The sequence below is a fragment of the Pleuronectes platessa genome, chromosome 10, assembly GCF_947347685.1.
Source record: "Pleuronectes platessa chromosome 10, fPlePla1.1, whole genome shotgun sequence".
Lineage (NCBI taxonomy): Eukaryota > Metazoa > Chordata > Actinopteri > Pleuronectiformes > Pleuronectidae > Pleuronectes > Pleuronectes platessa.
The window spans coordinates 10,471,810-10,496,517 of NC_070635.1; the positions used below are offsets into that span (position 1 = coordinate 10,471,810).

The 24,708-nt window shown below is 43.9% G+C and overlaps 2 protein-coding genes across 2 annotated transcripts in view; both read right to left on the minus strand.

Annotated features, from left to right (window-relative positions):
• The window catches only part of myh14 (myosin, heavy chain 14, non-muscle), a gene marked incomplete in the record, with an annotated part of 26,187 nt that extends 8,451 nt beyond the window's left edge, over positions 1-17,736 (minus strand). The window contains 29 exon segments of the mRNA XM_053432077.1: positions 1-55; positions 163-375; positions 473-644; positions 1,031-1,154; positions 1,243-1,380; positions 1,523-1,729; positions 1,838-1,969; positions 2,151-2,259; positions 2,726-2,886; positions 2,970-3,039; positions 3,236-3,357; positions 3,459-3,664; positions 5,051-5,165; positions 5,292-5,465; positions 5,559-5,732; positions 5,855-6,007; positions 6,162-6,376; positions 6,490-6,633; positions 6,765-6,863; positions 7,090-7,153; positions 7,281-7,373; positions 8,495-8,506; positions 8,813-8,860; positions 9,634-9,742; positions 10,596-10,623; positions 11,733-11,889; positions 12,814-13,020; positions 14,294-14,471; positions 17,597-17,736. Coding sequence (XP_053288052.1) covers positions 1-55; positions 163-375; positions 473-644; positions 1,031-1,154; positions 1,243-1,380; positions 1,523-1,729; positions 1,838-1,969; positions 2,151-2,259; positions 2,726-2,886; positions 2,970-3,039; positions 3,236-3,357; positions 3,459-3,664; positions 5,051-5,165; positions 5,292-5,465; positions 5,559-5,732; positions 5,855-6,007; positions 6,162-6,376; positions 6,490-6,633; positions 6,765-6,863; positions 7,090-7,153; positions 7,281-7,373; positions 8,495-8,506; positions 8,813-8,860; positions 9,634-9,742; positions 10,596-10,623; positions 11,733-11,889; positions 12,814-13,020; positions 14,294-14,458 — 3,666 coding nt within the window.
• A 3,487-nt stretch (positions 17,737-21,223) lies between these two features.
• On the minus strand, positions 21,224-24,144 carry kcnj14 (potassium inwardly rectifying channel subfamily J member 14). The gene is made up of 3 exons (XM_053432111.1): positions 23,083-24,144; positions 21,728-22,045; positions 21,224-21,463 (listed from the first exon to the last, which is right to left on the minus strand). Exons 1-3 carry the CDS (start codon positions 24,142-24,144, stop codon positions 21,236-21,238), a joined length of 1,608 nt encoding a protein of 535 aa, XP_053288086.1. The 3' UTR covers positions 21,224-21,235.
• Between the last annotated feature and the right edge of the window lie 564 nt (positions 24,145-24,708).

Sequence of the window (24,708 nt, forward strand, 5' to 3'; positions counted from 1 at the left end):
AGTCTCGTCTTCAATACATCGCTGCAGGTCACTTAGCTCTGCCTCTCGACGAGACCTGCACAGACGAAAGAGGACGGAGGACAAACAGGGTTTAAAGTATTCAATTATCATATTTGATCATTTTGCCCTTTTAAATAATTGATGTAACAGTTTATCGTTTACCTGAGCTCTTGCTGGGCAGCTGTGGTGTCCAAAGTGTCCTCCAGCTCAGTTCTCAAAGCCTCCAACTCCTCCCCCAGGTCTCGCCTCTGTTTCTCTGCCCTTTCCCTCATCCCTCGCTCATTCTCCACTTCCTCCTTTAGCTCTGACACCTGGGACGTGGCTTCCCTCAGTGCCCTCTGCGCTTCAGAACGACGAGCACCCTCTTCTTCCAACCTAACAAAATCAGGGAGAGATTAATGGTTTGGACTATTTAAAATCTCAAACTGTCCTTTTTGTGTTATTTTGTTTATTATATCCTCTTTTGTCTCACCGGCCCTGTAAGGTGGTGATTTCTTTCTCCTTCTGCGACAGACTACCCCTCAGCTCAGCGGACAGCATGCCCAGGTCCGAAAGCTGCTCCTGGGTTTCCACTGATTCATTCTCAATCCTCCTCTTCCATTTCTCCTGCTCCAAGCGACCCTGCTCCTCACGCTTAAGGCGCTCTGCAAACAGTGATCACAGCATTTCAACCTTTCGTTACCTACTGTGGATTTAAGACTCTTTGCTTTCAAATTATATGATAAAATAAGGTGGTGAATATAATATCCCACTAGCTAGGGCTGCACCAATATGATAAGGATCATAGTCACATTTGTTTGGCTAAATGTTAAGGTATTTTTGACACACAATAATCCAGATTGCGTTCTGCTTAAAGAAACCCTTAGATGAAAATCATCTTAAACCTATAAAATATAAATCGAAAATAAATCTCTATTCAAATCCCATCACAGTAAGATACTGTACTACATCATACAGACTGATCTCTACATAGATGCTTCAGCAACTTTACACCTGTAGTTTGCCTGGAGAAAGGTATCAGGACAGTTACCCTCTAAGTCGGCGATCACAGCCTCCTGTTTGTTCTTGAGTTTGGTCAGACTCTTGGTTTTCTCCTCTTCCTCAGTGACCTGGTCAGTGACCTCACTTAGACGCTCCTCAAACTGTTTCTTCTCCTGCTCAGAGAAAAATAACAGTGATATGGTATAGGGTTATGAAACGCACCAAGAAATATCTATAACACAAACGTGATTTGAAGTTCACCTTGCTCAGTCGGTCTCTCTGCTCCACAGTACTCAGCAGGTCAGATTCCAGACTTTTCACTTTAGTTTCCAAGGTAACTTTCTCCAGCAGGAGGCGCTGTCGGGCACTTTCCTCCTCCTCTAACTGCTCCTCCAGGTCCTGACGAAGACAGAAGAGAATGATGTAAGAATATCGTCAGCTCAGGGACAGACTGTATAATGTTTGAATCACACTTCACAGATTTTCTTCTGTTTTTATGAATAAACTAGTTTGGCAGAATAAACCATATATCTATCTTAACCTGTATATTCTGCTGCATCTTCTTCTTCTCATTGGTCAGCTGCACGCCCCTCTCCTCCTCCTCCTCAAGTCGACTCTCAAGCTCGCCGAGTACCTCCTCCAGCTCTTGTTTCCGACTGGCAAGCCTGGCTCTCATCTCCTCTGCCTCTGCAAACAGCTCTGCTTCCGCCTGCAGCTGATCGGCCAGCACTGACTTCTCCTCCACCAGCTAGCGGGTGTCAAGGTGAGGAAAGAGGAGGGATGAGTGATTCAAATCTCATCAATGCAGGCAGAACACGGATGGACAGTCGGCTGAATGAAATGGAAATTTGTTTACCTGAAGGTGTTTCTTGTCCAGCTCAGTGTAGTTCAGCTCCACTCGGGTGAGGTTGTCCTTTGCCTTCTGGAGCTCAGATTCCCTTACCTGGATCTCCTCATCCTGCCGGGTAACCTGCAGCAGGGGCTTCACCTGGTAGTTCAAGAAAAAGCATTTTAGTGCAATGTGAGGAACATCCACATTCCACAGTGATTTAATTTATATGACCAGACACTTTGTTCCAAAAAATATTGAAAGTCTTTCAGCAGTGCCACTTAGAGATATCTGCATACTTAATTTCATGTCTATGCCATGATAGTCATGTTGACAGTACCTTAGTGAACAGCCGCCACCACTGCCAGTTCCTGAGTTTGAGGTAGGCAGCGCAGTTCCTCTGCATCACTCTCATAGCGCTAAGCTGCTGCTGCTTCTTCGAAAAGGCTCTGCAGAGAAACAAGAACACAATAAGTCATTGTAAATATATGTGGAGGTGGCGGATAATTCCTCTGGATGCAGAAAGTAGATAATGTCCTGTATGAGCATGACCAACTCAGTTTTATCGTTCATGGCAATCGCTGGGAAAATGTTTTTAAAACTTTCACAAACTTCATGGTCTTCCGAGCCAAGACTTGTCAGTGCTGCTAGCATTCCTGAAGATTAAATATTAATGCTCCTTGAAGAGCGAAACCTAAAACTACAGACTGAACAGAGACAAGCAAGTGCCCTCTAAGGACAACATGCATCACTGTGAGGGGTTCATTATCTCATGTCCCTTTAGTCTTATTTAGTATAGGGTAATGTCGCCAGGATGAGGACTGAAATGAACTGAGGTGCATTTGTGGATAATAAATATTTTTTTAATTAAAATCTGTACTGTAAAAAACTCTTTAAAGTAAATAATGATCCTACTTGCGTGCGAGGTAGCCTCTGGAAGCGCTCTGGAAGCGTATGATGGTGTCAGTGATCTTTAGGTCTCTTTCCTCTTCCAGATGACCCAGGACTCCAGCTCTGAAGAAGACTTTACTCTGACCCACCCTAAACAGGTTGTGATCGAGCTCCAGAGCCCTGATCTGAACACGGACATGGGGCACAGTGGTTGGTCAATCTACCAAGACACTTTATGTTTATAGCTACTGAAAAAATGACTCCTTACCATGAGTTCTGATGCCTGTTTACCATCCATGAAGGTGCGAGGGATGGCATTAGGAGTCAGGATCTCATATCTGGAAAAGAAGGGGGGATTCTATGAGTGCGAGAGTGAGGATGTGTAAAAAGGGTCATTTACAGGTGTAAGAGAAAGTGCTTATTGTTATATTAGTTTATAAGTTAATTTAGAGAAACCAAAAAACATCATTATGTCACAGAAAGGTTGGCCCTATCCTATTAATCATGTGTGTGAAATGTTGCACACACACACACCTCTGTCTGAACTCCTGGAATGGGATGCGGTTAGGGAAGCCTTGTCTGCAGATTCGGATCCCCTCCAGAACTCCATTACACCTCAGCTGGTCCAAAACCAAATGGGGGGACAGCTTACCCGACTGTGGGAGAAGAAAAGAGAGAAAGGAAGGGGTCAGACATATCCTCCAGTTTACATCAGGTTCCTATGACTTCTCTTCCTCGTCCAGTCACATGGTCTCACCTTCTTCTCGTGGTTGGGGATGATGCAGCGGAGGAAGTTGGGGTTGGTGTTCCTCAGTGTGGCCATCAACTTGGTGAGAGATTCCTTGTAAAGCTGACCGACAGTCCTAAACATTCCCTTCTTCGTCTTCAGTCCCGCGGCTCCGAATGAGACCGGCCCGCTGCTCTCTCCTGTCGACACCTGGTCCAGACCTATGATCCGGTCCACTGGACAAAAACATGGGGAGCGGAGTTTCAATTTCAGTAGCAGTTATCAATATGGTGGAGTGAACGTGAGTGGTTGATTTGCATGGTGGTGTCAGAGGGAACGCCATGGCTTGATGATGGCATAAACCTTTCACACCTGCTTTTACATTTGCTCAAAAGATACCGTATGATCTCAGATGAGTAACAATGGATGTGAAGCTCATTAGAGATGCAGTGGTTTGGTTTTGTGAAGCCAAAACCAATAAAGACTTTTTCTAACCTGTATCAGCCACTGAGATACAAAAACAGTTTCTCTGTGCAACAAGAGTTCATAACAGGTGCGGCAGTTACAGCTTAACCTGTTGACTTAGTACATGTCTAGACAGGCATGATTGAAGGTTTGTCTGAGGTGTTTTTCTTAATTTATTTTTCTGAATGACAGCTGTATTGAGTGACATTCTCCTACCAGTAAAAAGTATGGTCAAATAACCTAATGATCATCCTCGACCATTACTGAAGTTATTATTTTAACATTTTTAAAGGTTAGTATGTCAATATGTTGCTGCATCTCTAGAGCTGATTCAGGATCACATTTCTGCTTGCATATGGTTGGCGAAACTTCATGTCTGCGTAATGTGATGCTGAATTTCATTTCTATGACTAATCAAGGGCATGCTGCTACCTTCACACTCACATTTCTACAGAACCAATGTGAATTTCTACTATATTCATGTAAAAAGCTACAGCACACATGCACAGCACTGTCACTAGAAGCCAAAATATGGTAAAAGACCAAAAAGAGACCAACTGAGCTGACAGCACAGTGGCAATATGCTTAAAGAATCAACACTATGTCACAGCATATGAAAGCACAACACAAAGGAAACTAAAAGCCACAAAAAGTCACACTACAATCAAAAACTGGGCAGACAACTGAGGTGGGGGTGAGGAGTGTCCGCGACACACAGAGGAGGAGGAAAAACCTACTGTCGGAGCCATTAGCCTGTAGTGTGGCATAGGAATCAAAGAAGTACACACGAGGAAGAGTTTGGATATCTGATGTAGTAAGAAGGAGAGGACAGGGAGACAGATAAGAGGAATGAGCCAGATTAGTGGAGAAGGAAGACAAAGGAACATGAGGAAAAAGGAAAAGAGGAAACAAAAACAAAGGAGAGAACAAAAAGAAGAGCAAAGAGATGAACCGAAAATTAAAAGAGAGCCGAAAGAAAGTATAGTTGCATAACAGAAAAAGAGGAAAAAGAAATAGTCGAGTTAGAACATTTTAAAATGCTTTAAAGTACATATACTTTTTTGCATAACCATAATATTTTTTTGCATAATATACATATGATGCCAATGGGTAAAAGGTTTACTGTGCGTAGAAGTAAATGTGTTAAACAGTCTCACCCTCCTTCCAGAGTTCTGAGATAAACGTATCGGAAGACTGGTGAAGTAGGGATGCCACATTGTCGTTCAGAGGATCCATGTTCTTCACTAACCAATCATCTGCCTTATAGTTCACCTGAGGGTGTGGAGACCACATGGGGGGGAACAAAAGGTGAGTTGTGCCATTTTGCTGGGTGGTTTACTTGACTGGGAAAGATGACATACATGAAATTAGCTTTTTCTTTTTTAAAAGGAGGGATACCTTTCCAGCATAGTGAATGATGGAGAAGTCAGCTTCCACACGTGGCTGCTTTGGTTTGAAGAACTTTGGGTGGGTGCCTTGCTCAGCAGACAGCTTCTCCACAAATGAGCGGTCTGTCGCCCGAGGGAACCAACACTCTTCATCCAGCAGGGCCAGAACACCGGGTGGGTGGGCCTGACAAAGACGGGGTGAAAAACAACATTTATTGTGAATGAAAAGTTTATTTCCCAATCAATGTGACAATCCAGAGTTTTTGTTTTCATGTACCGGTCTCTCAATGAGGTCAATGCAGGGCTGTAAGTCCAGGCCAAAATCAATGAAGTTCCACTCAATGCCCTCCCGCTGGTACTCCTCCTGCTCCAGGATGAACATGGTGTGGTTGAAGAGCTGCTGCAGCTTCTCGTTGGTGAAGTTAATGCACAACTGCTCAAAGGAGTTTAGCTGCAGGGTTCAAGGAAAGCAAACAAAGGTTCAACAATTCATAAAGTCAAGAGAGGACACACTCACATGTCTCATACTTGTGAGAACATTCAACGGAGGATTTCCACTATTCGTAAACTCACCTGGAAGATCTCAAATCCAGCAATATCCAGGATCCCTATGAAGGAGGCTCCCTGTCTCTGTCTGCGGTCCAGAGCTCTGTTGATCCTGTGCACCAGCCATCTGAACAGACGCTCATACGAGGCCTTTGACAAGGCCTCTATAGCAAAGTCAGCCTAAAAGAAGAAAAACCAGAGTTTCCCATGAATCACCTAGAAAGAAATTATTCTCTCTCTCTTGCACAAATACATGAACCTGTCTTTCATAGTTGGGACTCCACACATCTGTTTATCTGCATGAGTACAAACATCTATACTTATAAAATCGTACCTGTTCTTTCGTCTGGGCCTTCTGCACATACTCTCGGCCAACTTTGATCCTAGGCGTGAGGATGGCACGAGTGAACTCTAGCACATTGATGCCCAGCAGGTGGCACAGTTTCTGAGCAGCTGTGTTATCAGGCATGGAGGCCTGGTCATGGTGCTTCTCCTTCGTGAAGCTAATATTCCCAAATTGGAGCACAGAGGAGATCACCTTCAGCATGGCTATGAAGAGGTCAGACACAGAGAGAGAAAATGTGAATGACAGCCAGGCTGAAATATGTAAGAAGCTAATTGTTCTCCCTCTTCTTCCCCTCTTCTGTCCTCTGCTCTCTTACATATTGATTCTTCTGGAGTGAAGCCCATAATCGCCATAGAGTCCATGGTCTGAGTGAAGTTGTCTGAATCGCTCTGCCCTGGAACTGGGATGGAACCTCCACTGAGATAACGGTACTCGTCAGCAGTTCCTAAGAGCAGGTCCGCTAAGGAAGAAAGGACACAAGGTAAAACAGAGAGATTTAAGTAAAAATTCCAATGATATTGTCTCGGACAGTGGTAAATTACTTGACCACTGTTTGCAATGCAACACACCACACTTGGTCTTTTTGCTCACCTCTTGTTTGTTCTGAAGCGCCACACAACATCTGGTAAAAGATGTGGAATGTCCGTTCATCTTTGGCCTGACGAGTGGCCCGAGACTTTTCAAGGAGGTCTAGATTTATAAGTCATGGCCAAATATACGAACAAGAATAGCATAGCAGTGCAGTCTATTACAAAAAAAGTTTAAACAATTTCGCACAATTTTTACTTTGGAGATAAGGATATAAACCTTCAACTAAACAATTAATTTACATATTTCAGAAATCATTCTCCTTGCCTATGCTGCTCTAGAGACGTACTGATCTGTAAAAAGAATACAAGTACATGTAAAAGGATACAAGTTTCAATGTTGGCACCAACGATGTACCCCGCCACATCAAAGTTAATGCGGATGAATTTACCCTGAAAAAAGAAGAGAAGTGATTACATTTTTCAAACTTAATTTGATCATAAATATTAAAAAAATATAACGCTGATATTAGACGATTCAGGAGCAAAGGACAAATGAATAAATCTGAACAGGTCTTACAAATCTAGAAGAGTTGTCGTTCTTGACAGTCTTTGCATTGCCGAAGGCCTCCAGTATGGGGTTGGCCTGCAGCAGTTGTCTCTCCAGTTCGCCCTGAGACACACGAGAGACGTCAGACACACTACACATAGACACAGATACCACAACAAACCACTTCCATAGGGACTATCCACTAAAATGCACCATTTAAGCTTGCTGTCTTTGGACCAACCATTGATCTGTTATGAAAAAATAAAAATGTATGACTCATTGTTGGAGAGCAGTCACACAAACTGGTGCATTTTAGGGCCCAAAATAGCATCCGCAACACACTCAACTGCCAGACCCAAGAACAAATGATTCTCAACATCAGAAAGAGTAATTGGCCCTCATTAACTTTAGAAATCAATTATAAGGGCATCAATCACGTTAGACTGAAAATGTTAAACCCTTTATTAAAAGGTGATATCCAGAAGCCAACTAATGAGTCAGTTGAGAACCACTGTTGCAGAGTGATGGAGGAAGCTGCAGCTTTAGGTGCTTATGTCATAGACAAGCTACATGTCGACTGATCCCAGCTAGCTGCAATGCATTACTGCTGATGACACATTGCCAGTGCAGCGGCAACAGCTGCAGCCACTGATGGGTACCAAGGGAGTGACTGTTGCTACAGGAGAAAGTTATACTGTAAAAACTGGCGAGAAATGTTAGCCAGCCAATGCTAGAAGCAGACAAACATACGCACACACAGAGTGGGAGGTTGGCAGTCTTTACAGAGATGAAACAAACAGCAGACAATGTGTACATCGCACACATTGAGAATAACACACAGTAAAGTGTGTCCACCTGTGAACATTGCAACACACGTGTACGAGGAAAGCTGCAGGAACACAGCCACACCCGCTCCCAGACCTGAGTCTGCTTTCATTCAGCTGCATTCACACAGAGCCACCTTTACAGCAGAAATGTGTCAGTGCTGGACAAATACCTGAGGAAGTCACTGGGAATGGAAAACTAAACCTAGGTCCATAGGGTGAAACCAGGAGAATAAAACAAGCCAAAACTAGAGACCCCAAACCCAAGCTTTTCTCAATTAAAAGCAATATGAGCTTGAGATATGATTCTCTTGACCGAACAAGAGGAATCATATCCGTCCTAGCAGAATGTTTATTTTCTACAATATTTTATCCCAACTAGATAAAAACCACAAGTTGTCTAAATAAGTTCATACTCACATATTGTAAACTCTGATGAATTGTGGGGGGGAAATGAAGTTTCAGGGGGGAGGAGAGTGGATGGATGGTTAAACATATGAATGGGATAAACAAACAAAAAAACACAAATAAGACAACAATAACAACAACAAACATAGGAATACAAAAAACAAAACCAGATACTCTGCACAGTACGAGGCTCGACTGGTATGTGGAGCAACATCAGTTGGGACAGTAGGTTTGAGGTTACTCTGATAGGTTAGTCAGAGTTAATATGGCGTCTTTACAGGAGAAAAAAAGGAGCAGAGAAACTCGAAGGGAAGGACAGAGGAAACTCACCCTGTTCACCAAAGTACAGCCTCTTGTTAAAGACCTAGAGCCATCCATCTGAATATGCAGGAAGGAGAAAAGAACAATGCAGAAAGAAGAGAATGAGGGGAAACCAGTGCTGGAAGGAAGGAAGGTTGGCTGGGAATATAGCTGAGAAATGAAAATAGATCTGACTGAGAAAACCCGCACCAAGGTGAGATACGACAGAACTCCCAGCAGGAAAACACATAAAACTTACTAATTATATAATCTGTCATTAGGAGTAAGTAAATAAAAAGATAAAAAAGAAGGGATGCTGGTTCAGTAAAGGTTGATTCGGTTAGGGAAGAATCAGTGGATTGCCGAGAGCAGCTACTTTAAAGTAGGTCGGATTAGGTTAAAGGAACAGTTGTTAAGAAACATGCATCTTCTTTTCTTTCTTCTGAGACACATATGAGAAGATTGATACCCCTCGGTTGTCTGTGCTGTAAGTAGAGAGACGGAGAACAGAGACAAATACAGGAGACGGATCCCGTGACAGAAAGCAAATAATCATAATTCTAAACTATTCTTTAACATTGATTCCATTCCTACATGAACTAGTGATTTACTAATTTAATGTTGTCGAATGTGTTAACAAGATTGTCCATCTCCTGTGCTTGCCATCTGTTTAACTTCCTACAGACACTTATATATTCCTTTTTCCTTTCTCATCTGCCCCCCTTTCTTCACCTTCTCCATCCTTCCTGTTATTTCCCTCCTATTTTTATTAATGTCCCTAAACGGCCCTTCTTTTCTTAATGCTTAATTTTTCCAGCTGCGGTGAGTTGTCATTCTCCACTATGACGTACCTGCATGGCTTCCTTGTTCCTAGTGCCACCCTTATGGGAGGAGGCAACGTGAGCCAGATACTGGATGACTTTCTTCGTGTTCTCTGTTTTCCCAGCTCCAGATTCACCTCTGGAACATGAGGAGCACATGCGTACACAATGAAAACCATTCTCTTAACAAAGTGGTCCTTCCTAAACACACATGACCCATATTATATATGGTGTACAGAAGCATTTCTAAGAGAGGGAACACACAGGAGCAAGTATCCAGACACACACATCACACCAATAAACTCAGAGCTCATACAGTGCATTCAAAGACACAGATGTAAATAGAAAGCAGGGCTGAGGATACGGGCTGTGTCAGAATTGTTGCTCTTGACAAAGAATGAACGAGAATGGAGCAAAAATAGCAGCAGTAAAAGACAACTCGTCCCAAATACGCTGAGACACTGATGCACGATGAACCCACAGTGGTATTCTTGACAATGCCAGGAAGAGTCTGGCAGGAAAGCACAATGTCACTGAGATGGATTGGCAGGACCTCAAGCAAACAGGTAGACAGACAAATGATGGGTTCAGGCAGACAGGAGGAGCCTGTGTTCATTTTACAGGCCTTAAAGCTCAGTTCAGATAGAATTTTTTGTGAGACTTAAAAATGGCTCATAGTGAAGATCGGTGCCTCGATCTGCAACACTAAAAAAATGTATCCGATCTGTGTAACATAAATGTATGTATAATGTGTTTTGGTCCATATTTGCTTGAAACCTAAATATGTGTATATGCAAGTATGTAACAGTAACATACATGCATGCATGCAGGAAGTAACACATAACATAAAACACATAAATGCACATACAAACACAATACACAGAGCTAGATACACAGTGTGAACCCTACAGAGATTTTCCCGCCTGGCAAATTACAAAGAACAAACCCACAGACACACACTGGTGTTCAAGTGCAGTGGTAGGGTTACTCACGTGCAGAGGATCGACTGATCTTCTCTGTCTGTGAAAGAAAGAAAAAAACATATCGAAGTCAGACCAAATGAGTGAAATGAAATTGTGTCACTTCCCAGAATATATGGAGATTTGGAAATCTCCCAACTACGTATGAATGACAGACAGACTGACAGACAGACAGACAGACAGACAGATAGACAGATAGTAGTTTGTACAAGCTGACATATCATTCACCCACTGAAAGGTGCTATATGGGAGAGAGGTTATCTATGCCATTGGTTAGCTCATGTTACACTAAGTCTCCACCCCCATCAACCAGGCATGAAGTGTGCTGGAAAACTCCGTCAGGCCTCACACCCCACGTTTTGATATCTGATACATTATTATATGAACACAGCGGTGGAGTCACATTAGCCCTTATTTGTGACTGTCTCACTCCTTATCCTACATGGCCCTGCAGAGAGAAGCAAGTCACCAGCTGAACTAGTCTCTCCAGGCTTGCAGAACACATGATGCTGAATAGTCAGTGGGTGGACATTGTCTGCTTTTAAGATTCCCATGCGTTCAGTCTGGAAGAATTCATACTGGTCCTACAGGTTCATCACTGTGGTAACACCCCTCCAAACCGTGCGGGGGGGAGGGGAGGGGGGGGGGGGGGGGGCAAATTAACAGACGCAGAGGCTCAATTGTCCTGTCATGTCATCTCAGGAAGACACCCCGAGGCAGAGGCATTGCTCAACAAACTCTTGACTACGTTTAAATGGTTGCTGGGAATTTTCTGTCTCATTTAGTTAAGTCATCGGACAGGTAGGGCCTAAAAATGTTCTGTCCTGCATTGTTGTTACTAGTATATTATGTGGTCACTCTCATTACCACAACAAATATTCAATGACGTAGGTGAAAGGAGTGCCACACCTGGAAGTCTCTGTTGCGAAATATATTGTCATACCTATTATTTTTTAAGTTTCTGACTAAAGCCGTTGGTGAGGAACCTACCACACCTTCAAAGTCATGGCGTGGCTGAGCGTTCAAAGATCACAGATGGGATTCAGCGCCACATTCCATGACCAGCTGAGCTGATAGCAGATGTATGCATGGGTTCACTATGGTGTCAAAGTTTACAAGGGGTCAGAGGTCACAGATAGTGGTGAGTACCTTGTAGCATGCTGCGATAGGCGGCCTCTGATATGGCATAGATGTGCGGGGGCATCTCGTGGCGTTTTTTGCCACGGTACATCTCCACGATGGATTCTGTGTAGACGGGCAGGTTCTTGTAAGGGTTCACCACCACGCAGAACAAGCCTGAATAAGTCTGAAGAAACACACAGGACAGAGATTAGAGAACACTAGTGATCTCAAGCCCTAAACATGGGTCTCTTTTATTCTGGATTCAATACATTATGCAGGTTTCCACCCTTCTTCAGTTATTGTGGCACAGGTAAACAGAACACCTTATGCAAATATTCAGGGCTAAGTTAAGGATCATGCGGAGATTGTCAGTAGGATTAAATTCTGTTTAGCAAAAGAGTAGTCAAACATAGTCAAACCTAAAAAAGTCAACCATTCATAAAATATACATTTCATGCACAAAAAGCAGTGTAATTTTCACTCATGTTTGATTCGTGTTCAGAGAAAATGTGTTACTCATGTAAAGCCAGCCACACCCAGACATTATTAGTCATTTTTCTTCAACTGTAATAGTGAGAGTCACGATTATAAAGCCACTTTATCTTATCTCACACTGTAACACGCCTCTCTGAGCTATTCCAACAATCCGTCTCTGCGCATACCTGCCCATCTCTTAACCTTTCCTCTCTGCAACAGCATTCATCATATTTAAAGGTAAATGCATTTATTTCATCATATAATTTCAATTTTTCTAAAATAGCCTTATTGGCTATATATATGTTTATTTTACTCAACTTATATCTATTTTTCTGTCCCCTTGTCGTCCCTTTTGTACAACAGAAACCAGAGACGCCACCACACACGCAAGAGCAACTTTGGAAACTGACTCCGCACCAGTCTTACCGCCCTGTATCAGTTACACAGGGAATGCCAGAGGAGCTGACTGCTAACACATGCATGCACACAACATCGCACACTGTATGTGGGCACAGACTGCGTCACCGTGTTCATGCATGTAGAGTGTATTAATGTACCAGTGTGAGATATATCTTAGTCTCAGCTGTGAATACGCTCATCCTTTCATGCGTTCACCATTTGGTGCACTCACATAGATCAAACCAGAGTAGTATCTGTCTCTGATGTTGTGCAGCACTGAGGCTTCGTTGAGGCAGGTGAGGTCGGCCATGTCCTCCACTTTACTGAAGCGAGGAGGGTTCATCCGCTGCACCTCCTCTCTGGACAGAGTCAACTTCCGCTGGCTGTCTGTGAGCTCCACCTCCACCTCGTCGCCGCGCTCCTCCCGAATACTGGCCGACTGTGATGAGAAAGCATAGAAAGTATTTGAGATAAAGGAAGAATTTCAGAAACTAAACTAGCTTGAGAAATGAACATCGTGTCTGAACTTTTCATTCTGCACCAAAAAGAATAGTAATATTTAGAACTGAAGTGTAGATTTGTAGATGTTTGGCTATAACACATTAATAAAATTCTGGTCTAATGCTTTAACTCCACAGTTAACCAGCTCGCCTGCGTTTCTAATGAAACAAACATTGAAACTATGTTGGTGATTATATGTTTTGCAGAATCTCTGCCAGTGAGCTTTAAAGCATGAGTGTCTTCAACAAAAGACAGAGATGGATGGTGACAGAAAATAGCAGAGAAGACCTTGTTTGTCATGCTGCTGGTCTTGTGCTTGTTGGACAGGAAGTAGTAAATTAGGGGTCTGACCAGGTCACAGGACTCTGCTTTGCCACGCTTTATTGTCTCTGCTACTTGACATGCACAACACACAAAATACTGTATTTGTGTGTCTGTGTGTTTGTGGGTGTAAATTAGTCACAGATTGAACACAACACACTCAGAATATGAAACTGGATGAGGGCCGGCGTGTCTATGTGTGAATATTGTGTATGAATGTGTGTGTTTGGTCTGTGTGTGTGTGTATGTTTTTATCCACCAGTGTCATTCTCAGATCATGAGTGTAAAATGAAGTCAGTGTCTCTGCAACGGCCTCTTTAACATTAGGAGGCTGAAGGAGAGTATTGTTCTATTCATAGAGCTCGCTATGAAACCAGTCCAGCAGAGAGAGGGAGGCTGGGAGATACGACATCAAATTCATATGTCACATCCTACAGTGTGCACCAATTACAACTTGAAATATGCATTATGCAAATCCTGAGACAAAGGGGAACTAAATATTATGACAATAGCCTTGTGATAGTCATTAGACTAAATGTGTTGGAGAGCATCACAGATGATATTAAAGAATCGAACATGAAGATGGAAAGCATTAAAAAAAAGTGTTGGACATCGTCAATGGGGATAAAAAGAAAATCCTATACATTATAGCATTAACAGATAAACACAACCACACACACACTCTGTGTAGGTTTGCCCCACCTGTTTGACACACCTGCAGAGGAAGGCACATACTTAGGGCTAATAAGTTACCTGAGGGTTAACATTCAGATAGTGAGAAAAAGAAATGTGAAAACAAGCTCATTTAACCCTGAATTTTAACATCAACTAGATGTTGGTGCTTGTTAATCCAAAATATCATGCATTTCTCATCTGAGAGGACAGCTTACTTCAAACCCATGCTTCTCTGATGGCACCCACACCAGCCTCTTGGCCGCCCAGTCGGCCTGGCTGGAAGAAGTGAATGAGGGGTTGGAGGAGGGAGACCCCGGCGCCGTCCCCGATGTAAGAAAGCGGGTGACATCGTTGACGCCACCCCCCGTTGACCTGGACATGGTACTACTGGCACTAGATGAGAAAAGGAGTGAGACAATAAAAAGAGGGACAAAGTTAGTTGGTATTGAGCCGCTTCTCCTCTCTTGTTGAGCGCTGAAAACTGGAGCGTCATGATGTAAAGATCTGTCAGACAGTGACACTGATGTGCCTCTGCGTTAACGCCTTACACACACTCATCGAGGGCACCCACTCATACATAGGAAGAGCAGTAGTACTAGCACACAAGTATCATGCAGGCCATACCCAGCTGAGATCGGGCCAGGGATGGCCTAATTGAAAGACACATCAAATCAAGGAGAAGACAGGGATGCAAGAGAGGCAGAGACAGGGGTGGAGAGATGGAGGGCTGGAGGAACAGGGAGATACATCAATCGACTGAGTAAACTGACATGACAGTGAGAGGGGGAGGGATGGCCTGGGAGGAGGAAATTAGGGTGGGACAGCAGGGACAAGAAAGGATGAGACTGGACTTGAATCTTTTGTTAACTGAAAGAAAATGAAGCATTCTTTACTACAGACCTCAGCAGAGACCAACCTCTAGTAGGACCCTCTGCTGGGAATCAGTGGAGCAAAAATGCTGATTGGCCTCAGGGGCAGATATCATGTGAGAGAGGAGGTGGCTGTAGATAGAAGTGGTCACTACTCTGAAACATGAAGCAATCTCCAGGCACGGTGACTGTAATACTATGACAGGGTGTTTGGAGATCTGCTCTGACAACTAAGAAATTGTGCACAGCAGCGGATCTCTGAGAAAGTTCCCTTAGTAGAGAGAAGGAGAACTCTAGAAAACTTTCCACCCATAAGGAGTAGCTGCTGCCCTGTCTAAGACGAACCACACTGAACCTCAACAGTGCCGATTGCTAACGTCTGATACGTACATGGGGTCAGGATGGTAGATAATGCCACACTGAATGTTATTCAGGGTTAAATGGGATGGATTCCTGCATTTAACACATTCGCTCTTGAAAAGTTTTACTGAATCCATGAGATCTAAACCCCTAAATTTCATCTGGCAACCTTATCTGAAATTTTTACTGAACATATTCTTTTAAACATTCATCACTGGAACCCTTAATTAAAATAGCCTCCACACATTTAAGGAATGTTAATTTATTCATTTGAACAGGATAAAAGAAGCTTAAGTTACAGCCGATGACAAATTTGATCAGACGGCTTTTGTACTGCCTTGTATGGAGCGAGCTTGTTAGGCGTTAGACGTCTCCATGCCTCAGCAGGTATGTCATCAGTCCTGATTCCTGCTATGCACCTCAGTCTACGTTTTTTTCCTCTTTGTCTGCTCATGACAGGGCCTGGTTCCAAGCCCTGCCGTTACCATACCTGTTACTGCAACATGACTGTGGGTGTGGAGCCAACGTGTTGACAAAAGAAGCCGCCACCACCCAGTCACTCAGTATGGAAAATATGTGATCCCTAAAAGTATTTTACATTTTCACTGTCATTTTCTAGCAAATCCAATGGATAGGCTGAAACAGAAATCCCACTATTCCGTAACTTGTTTGTGTTGAGCCACACCTTTCTTGAAGACACAAATATTAGTTTTGACCAATAGTTTCCTCAAAAAGCTGTAGGGCTTACAATAAAAATGCTTCTCAAACATTAGTAAGTGGGAGGGGTAGGAGGTAGTCAATTTGTTGGAGAATATTGTTGCTGCAGACTCATTTGCTGCTCTAGTGAGTATTTACCTTACCAGTAAAGTAGATATAGGACATGAGAATAATCGACTATGCTCATGCTAATGAAGAAACAACCAGAGCAATGGATTGGCTCACAGATGTTTGTGAAACAGTGAAGATCTTTGTCACAGAGAATCAAGCTTTATCAGGCTGGGGCTACCATTCAGACAGTACTTGTATGATCAATTTATTACCAGTCTCTTCCTATCATAGCCATGTATCATGACCAGCTCTGTGTCCTACTAGCATATCAGATGTAGATTCCTTTGTCTCCTTACAACTCAGTACTGATTCTATATCATCTGTATCAATGATCTGGGGGATGTATAGGATCATCAACCATGTGGAAATGCAGTGAATGATGCTGCTGAGTGCCAATGATTCCCCTGAAGCACAACACACCCACCCACACAGAACGCACAGGTTGTCGCAGTACAGCCTGGACTGACCAGCAGCGAACTCACTCCTCCTGCAGCAGCTGGAGTTGCCAAAAATCTGACCGCTCTCCTCCATAGCAACACCCTGAGCACTGAGCAGGCGCCCTCAGACAATACATCCTGAGTTTGAACTGAGGTCATCCACTGCAGGGGGTCCTGAGCTGCAGGCGTGTGTGAGTCTGAGTGTGTGTGTGTGTGTGTCTGTGTGTGTGTGTGTTCGAATGAGTGGGTGTAATTAAATATTAATTAATGAATGTGTGAGGTGTCTGCACGTGATTGTGCGTGTGTGAAATGGGTAGGGGGGAGATGGAAACGCCTTTTTTTTTTGCTCCACCTCAGCTCTGATGTGAGGTGCCATTGCACCGGTGTGATGAGGAGGAGGATGATGATGATGATACTGGGGCTTCATCCCACTGAGGAGAGGTGACATTATGAAGCCACTGGCTGTGATCATCCCAGCGGCAGCAGATCAGTGCAGCTGTGGCGTTACCCTTTGAAAACCACCTGCATTTCGATCCTAGAGCTCCAGCCACAAAAACTGACGAGACCCAACCACACCTTGAACACAACACACGAGCAATCACATGGGGGCTCCAGCCTGGGATTGACTGTGAACCGCCGGCATGTGGCAGCCACCAGACCCAGACGTGTCCACCAGAAACACCAGCTAGATGCTATGATGATGATCATAATGAGAGTGCAATATTACACGAAGCTCCATTAAGCGCAATACATTATGATTATAACCGTCGAAATCTTCTCCACTACGGCCACTGGACCTTTTCCTCGCTCGGACCTCGGGTCATGTCGATGTAAGCCGCTGTTCGAAGGCGTTCACACACACCGAGCCTGTAAAAGCCTCAAGTCCAGCCAAGGTCTCATTTTCCGGTGCATAGAGACCGAAGCCAGCGAGGTTAGCCAGCTCCACTGAAACACGACACGTCCAGGATATCACCCCGACTATTCTACACTTGGATTAGGGGGTGAAGGCAATTAAATGTCTCACCTTCAGGTTCCGCTGCGAGTCGTGGGTAAGGCTGCGGTGAGGGGAGAACCGGGACGCGGCTGATTCTCGGGTATATTCCTGCCTGGTAGGTGTGTGTGATACCGCATATGCGGCTCTAATCATCGCAGCGCTCTCACAGCGAAGCCGCACACACTGAGAATAAAACAGGCTGAGAGCAGTGAGGGCAGAGCGGCGGCTTCAGCCCCGGAGCTGGGCTTCCTGCCCGCGGGCCAACCAGAGAGCAGACACGGCTCTTAGTCCCGCCTTGGAGAGAAAAGTGTCCAATCAAAATCTACAACCGAGCAGTAGACCGGCCTCGTAAATTCGACGAGAGGCTTCCGCCCACAAACGGGCACAAAACGGTTGCGGCGGCCAATGGCGTCAACGGGACCGCAACAGTCTCGACAGTAAGCCAATGGTAGAGACGGAAAGGCGGGGCAAAGTGTCACTGACGCGTCCATCAGCCAATAGGAAGGCTGCAGCAGGTGGCTGTGCGGCAGACTCGCGCTAGAGTGAGGAAGTTTGCGCGCCCTTTGTTTACCACGCTGAGGCGTAGAGAGTCCGCATACACTGATCTGAGATCGGACTGACTCGGGTCTCCGCCCGAACACAACCGAAGGCTCCCTTGAACTGATCTGACTCCAGGCGCGTGATTCAGATCACCCACAAAATCCCACTGAACCGAGCTCCCCTGGTACCAGGGCTCACTGAATATCCCAGGAGCCACAGCTACAATTATGAAATGCTAACACAGGTCATATAACATAATTCACACATACATAACACATAAAATAGATGTTACATATAAAATGTAGCAGCTGTAATAGGGTGAATCCTTTATGCTCAACATATAGCCAGGAAGTGGATCTTAACTTATAATATTATCATTTCTGTCACATGAAGCTACACATTTACAGTCAAACCTATAACTTTGGCCATAATCATATTACAGACATATTAATAAGGTACATATTACACTTTTATATTTGTGAAAAGTCAAGGTGACTGACAAGAACAAAAACAGGCGTAGCATAGAGGAATCACGTGTTAAGGCCTTTTGCTGAGGTCAGTTTAAATGACCATTTACCTCTAAGAGAATTAGAAAGAGAATAAATAAAGACTCAACCATAATTTGCAATTCAGTCACCATTTTATTTGCTCTTCAACAGTTTAGTTTTCACTTGGAAGTGCTCTGTGCTTGTGGCAGCTCTGAAATGACATTTCTACATTGGAGCAGAGAGGTGTCCCATAAAAAAAAAAAAAAAGCCAAGGAAAGGTGGCTACAGCTTTTATTGTTTTCATCTCATATTTAAAATTTCTGTAGAATAGCCATGTATTTTTTGTATGCATATTATAAATACTCACAACTTTATGTTTATTAATATGAGTAGTGAAATTACTAAAATAAACCAAACTGTTCATTTATTTTGGAGGCATTTAAAAAGTACTTGATAATGACAGTGCTTTAAGCTCGAGTTACATTTCACTGGAGACAGGGTGAACGTCTTGACCCAACGTGCAGCCTAATAATAGAACATAGTGGCTATGAAGGAGAAGTGGAGGCAACGACACAAACACCGAACAGCAGTGACGTTAATTGTAACGGATAATATGCCGTCTATAACTCAGCCCCCTCAGCTTTCCGCAGAACATCTTTTCAGTAACTCCAGTCGAACACTGCATCCAATGCATTGAGGCCACCCTGTGCTCCTGTATTTGTATCAGTTATATTAGTCTCTGTAGACTACTTAATGGCAAAGTACAAAGAGCAGCTTCCCATGTTGTGCTTCAGATGTTGGTCAATACTTAATATCTCTGCGCATTCCTTCTGTCTTTTACCAACACGTCAAATACTCAGCATAATGTACTGTAGCTTATTACAGGAAGAAGATCCCAGGTGCTTCGTTATATACGTACAAAGGGCAACTATAACAGTCTACCTCCTATAGCTTATATAGATAAAAGCATCTATCTGTTATCAGTGCATGATAATACACTACTCAGTCACTGAGCAGATTCACAGTAATTATTTGCAGAGACGTTTTGTCAACAGAAAACAATATACTGCAAATATTAAGGTGAAAAAACACTCTTGCATAAAAACACATTATAATGATTACAATAAAAATAACCTCATGCCTACTATGTGGCTGAAGCTTAATTACTGCAGATGAAAGGGCCAGATGCTAAATCTGTGGTTTGTTATAAAGGCACCACCCATGACACTGTTGTCCCATTTTGTGAGAGAGAAACCAACATTAACCCATTCGAATTAAGAAGTTGTCACAGGATTTTATGGGCATAAAATTACAGAACACTTTAATCTGAATGTCTTCTATAGTTTACATTTCATTCCTTATTGGTTTGTATAGATGGTGGACAGCTGTTTAACTCTGAGATGTAGAATTACAGCCCTCCTTTGTACCCTTCATCATAACACAGCATGCACTCAGTTTAACCTGTTCTAGTGACGCTGGAGGTGCATGCAGGCCTCCAGTGTGTTCTTAGTCAATGAGAGTCAATTCCTTTTGCCTTGGATTCAGCCTGAAACATCAAAAGGTCCTCCAAGTGCCAAGAAACTTAACAGATTATAACGTCAGAGAGCAGTCAAGAATTACAAGAACCAAAAGTAACAGAGCACAACAACACAGTGTGGTTGATTTGAGCAACAGAGAACATGACTATATACTCTAGTTAGTAGTGCATGAAAGAAAGTGATTTACTGGTCTGGACACAGCCAACATCATGGCCAACACGGCCAAACCAGTAAAGATAGCAGAATAAATAAAGATTAAACGATGCAAACGTTACAATCAATGAACCTGGCAGCCAAAAAAACAAACAACATACAATACATTACATGGGAAAGAAACTGCTCAAAGCCGCTGCTAGTTTTCAGCTGTTTCTCCATGTTAATGTTGCTTGCTTTGGCTCTGCAAGTAGATTAGCCACCACTTGAATTCTCAACACCCACCGAGGTCAAGTATCCTAAAATGTGCACCATTCATACTTACCTTAAGAAGATAAAACACTAAAGTGATAAGTCAGCATCATCGTGGAATACATTCCTGAGTAGTTAGTACACTGCCATGTGTTGCACACAGAAGCCATCTGAAATAGGTCCGAATTTTCTCCAGGATCACTAAAGCTTTGAGGTGTTTCTGCGGGTTACAGCCACCATGTGGTGCTGTTGCATACCCTGACAGTCCAGCATTACAGCCAGATGAGTGTGCTGTGGTAGCGAAGGGCCAGATGTGAGACTTAGCAGACAAGTTTTGATGATTATGAAAGATTGCCAGGGCCAATCAGACAACTAGGTCAGTGTAGTAACTCACCTCCCAAACGGACTGACCCCAAACCTGACACTCGCTCCCTCTATCCGTCCATTTCCTTTCTGTTTCTTTGAAACATCTAATCTGTATGATAATACTCATCTAAATCTGGCAAACTTCTAATGGATCTTTTAATCTGCTCCTATTCTAGACTTTCTTTCCAGTCTAATCACTGGATCACCTTTCTCTCTTGGTTTGCTCATTCCTTCCTGTCTAAGCCTCTCTCTTTTTGCCTTGACGTCCTCTTAACTCCTGGGTCAACACCCTTCTTCTTTTCCCTTGAGGCCATCTAGGCTGTCTATCAAGTTCAGTTGTAGTGGAGATGTTCTGCCAGGGATGGCCTTCGGATGGGTGGAGGGGGACACTCAGGGTCTCGGTCAGGCTCATCAGGGGAGGCAAGTTGCAGAGCCACTTCATTCTCATAGCAGAATGAGGAGCGTGAGCTTTGGCTGTATTTTTCCTCTGCCAGCTCTTTAGCGCTACATGAAGGTGTGTTAGGGATTTCATATGTCCGATGGAAGAATGAATAATCCACCTGAAAAAAAAGAACACATGCAACTGTTCAGTACATGTTTAATTTGCAATTTAACAAGATTGGGAGTCTGGCTCTAAACTAGTGGCTCTGTTAGGCAGCTTGGATCAGAGACTGTGTACAAGGATGGACAACATGTCACATGACAGCTACCAAAAGTGATGCTTTGAGCTAAATGCTAACATTACCATGCTCACATGATCATGCTAACAGATAGCTAGATAAATGCTAGCAGATTTAAGGGAAGGGTTCATATTCTTTTCTGACCTGGTAGCAGTCTTTCCTCTCAAAGAGCACTGGTTCAAAGCGGTGTCCCCAGCGGATTTCGGAAGACAGATAGGAGGATCGGCACTGTGTGGTCATGGCTGTTGCCTCCACCATACCCTCGAGTATGACCACCACCTCCAAATCAGAGTCACTCTCCAGTGTTTTTCGGTCCATCTCGAAGAAGGGAGACTCGTCATTGATCTCATGGACAACCGTGACAGGCGAGACCAAGAAGATGCGGTCAACGCCTGTGTCAAAACCCACGTTGATGTCTACATTGTCCAGTGGCAGAAACTCTCCCTCTGGCGTAACCCTTGGCTGAGAACAGGTTGGGTATAGAAAGTAGAACAAAGTCACTATGAGGAGGTATAAAACTTTCCACATTAGATGTTGCAAAATTGATTTTCACATGTGGTAAAATATGAAATGGATATGGATTTCCAATATGAAACAACAAAAGATAAAGGCAGGAGATGATCAAATGTAATGGACGACAGAAATGATTTGAACTGTATTTCTGGCTATAAAGTAGAAAATAATGGTATAGGAACCTTGAAAGCTATCTTGTATATGAATATTTGGCATACATATAACACCATTTCCTCCGATCATCTGGAAAAAAAAATGTTGGAAATCAAAGTTCTTACTCTGACCTAAAAGATTAGTCTTGGTTAATAATATTCAGTGGAATTCCTTCATACCACCAATGCATAGGCTTATCACTCACCCAACCCATTCTATTTCACAATATCTAGCTCCAGCATTTAAAATTGTATTTCCTTGATCCTTAATCCCATCTGCCCTGTCTGAACTTTGATATGGTCATTATATGAAGAGATATCCAATTGTGCTGTAGCCTCAGTTTTACACAGATTTTTAACCCTGCAGACAACTATGGCAACATACACACACGCAGAAATGATGACAACAAAATCTTTCCCAAAAAAGAAATAAACAGTAGGGTAACCTTAAGTAAACATACAGTACAATCACCTGACCCACATAGATACAGTACACAAGAGAAAATGAGATGACAAAGGACAATAGTTCCCAGTTAAAGAATCGTAGGCAAGTTAATCCATGGTAAATCTTCCTGACCCCTGAGGGGAAATAAAACAAGCTCTCATTAACTGTGGTCCACAGTATACAGGCCAGATGGCCTCAGCACTCTCTCTCTACTGCAACCTTTTTTGCTCTACCACTCTCGCACAGTAGCAACTTCTACTTTTCCTTGGTTGATTTAAGCTCACCAGATCATGACATTTTCCCGACACAGAAAAGTCTTGTCTCTTTTATTATCACCATACTTTGACATCTGTCTTTTTTTTCATTATTGTCATGCTCCCTCCCCTTACCTTCAGTAGTTGTGCTCTGACGTGGGCCTCTACCAGGTGGCTCTTGCGTAGGTTTCCAACCCTCCACATCATGCAGAGTTTCCCATCCCTTAGTGCCACCACAGCTGTTTCAGAGAACAACAGTGTTTCGTTGCGCTTCTTGGGCTTGGCAATCTTTGCCATGACTGCCCCGATGATGAAGGCGTCAATAATGCAGCCCACAATGCACTGCAAAACGACCGCCACCACCGCCAGGGGACATTCTTCGGTCACGCTTCTGAATCCGTAACCGATGGATGTCTGCGTCTCCAAGGATAATAAAAAGGCTGCCATGAAGCTGTTCACCTGGAGGAAGCAAGTCTCCTCAGCAACTGACTCTCTATCAGACTCTCCTCCAGGACCGGCCTCTCCTGATCCCAGAGAGGAACCTGAGCTGGGGGTAAGCCGAATGGAGAAGTCCCCATGCATGGAGGCAATGAGCCAGAAAGCAAATCCAAAGAGTAGCCAGGAGAGAAGGAAGGAGAGGGTGAAGATAACAAGCATCCAGCGCCAGCGGATGTCTACACACGTGGTGAAGAGGTCACTGAGGTACCGCTGGCCCCTCTCGCTCATGTTGACGAAGGTGACGTTGCAGCGTCCGTCCTTGCCCACAAAGCGCTGTCGGGGCCGGCGACTTGAACGCCTGGCACGCCGGCGGCTGATAGTGGAGGGGGAAGAGAGTGAATCCTTGTCTAAGCATGAACGGCCTACCCCTCTTCCTCCTCCACAACCGCCTCTTCCACTCCTTAGACCTGGGCACTTTCCTCCTGCTCTCACCCCACCTTCTCCTTCGGCCTCTCCCCCAGCGGACTCTCCAATGGTACTCGGCCTCCGTGCATTGTTGGTGTTGCTCTGAAGAGGTAGAGCTTTGCCGTTCAGTGCATGGTTTGGGGAGGGGCTGGTTGGGGTCCCTGACCCTGTGGGGCTCCCCCCTGCACTAGCTGTATCTGCAGCACTCTGTGCGAGCCTCATGACCTCCTCCTCCTCCACTGGCCCATCCACCACAGCACTGAAGCGACGTTTTACTCGTGCCGCTCCCATCATGTACTATTAAGTCTACTCTCTATTGTGGAGAACTTCACACTTACTCTCTATTTCTCAATGAGCCTTGATCTTACTGGTGTTGTGGCAGTTAAGCAGCTTGATATTCAATGAAGTCAAGTGTGGGAACTGACAAAACTGTCAGTCTTTCAGTCCTTAATGAAGAGATAATTGCAGGTCCATTATGGCAAATGATTACCCAGAGGACAGTTCCTTCCTAGGGCATTGATCAGTCACTTGTTTGGTTTTCCTTTCCACAAACTGTCTCTCAGTGCAGTCTATCCTTTTAGTGATAGATAGCCCAGCAAAAAGTGGGCTGACTTGACGTATTTCCAGAGGTGCATCATTTAACAAATCAGTTAGAATCACAGCTGAAATAAAAGATGCAGTAGCCAAAGAAATCTATTTCTCGAACAAGAATTGGTTTGACGGGGAGCAGTAGGGCCGGGTTGACCTCAACAGACATCAAGAGCATGCAGTGGTTCAGTTCAGTTCATTAAAAAGGAAACCTCGGGCAGGCATGAAGTCATTAAAGCTATCGACTGAGAATATGATGGAGTAAGAGAA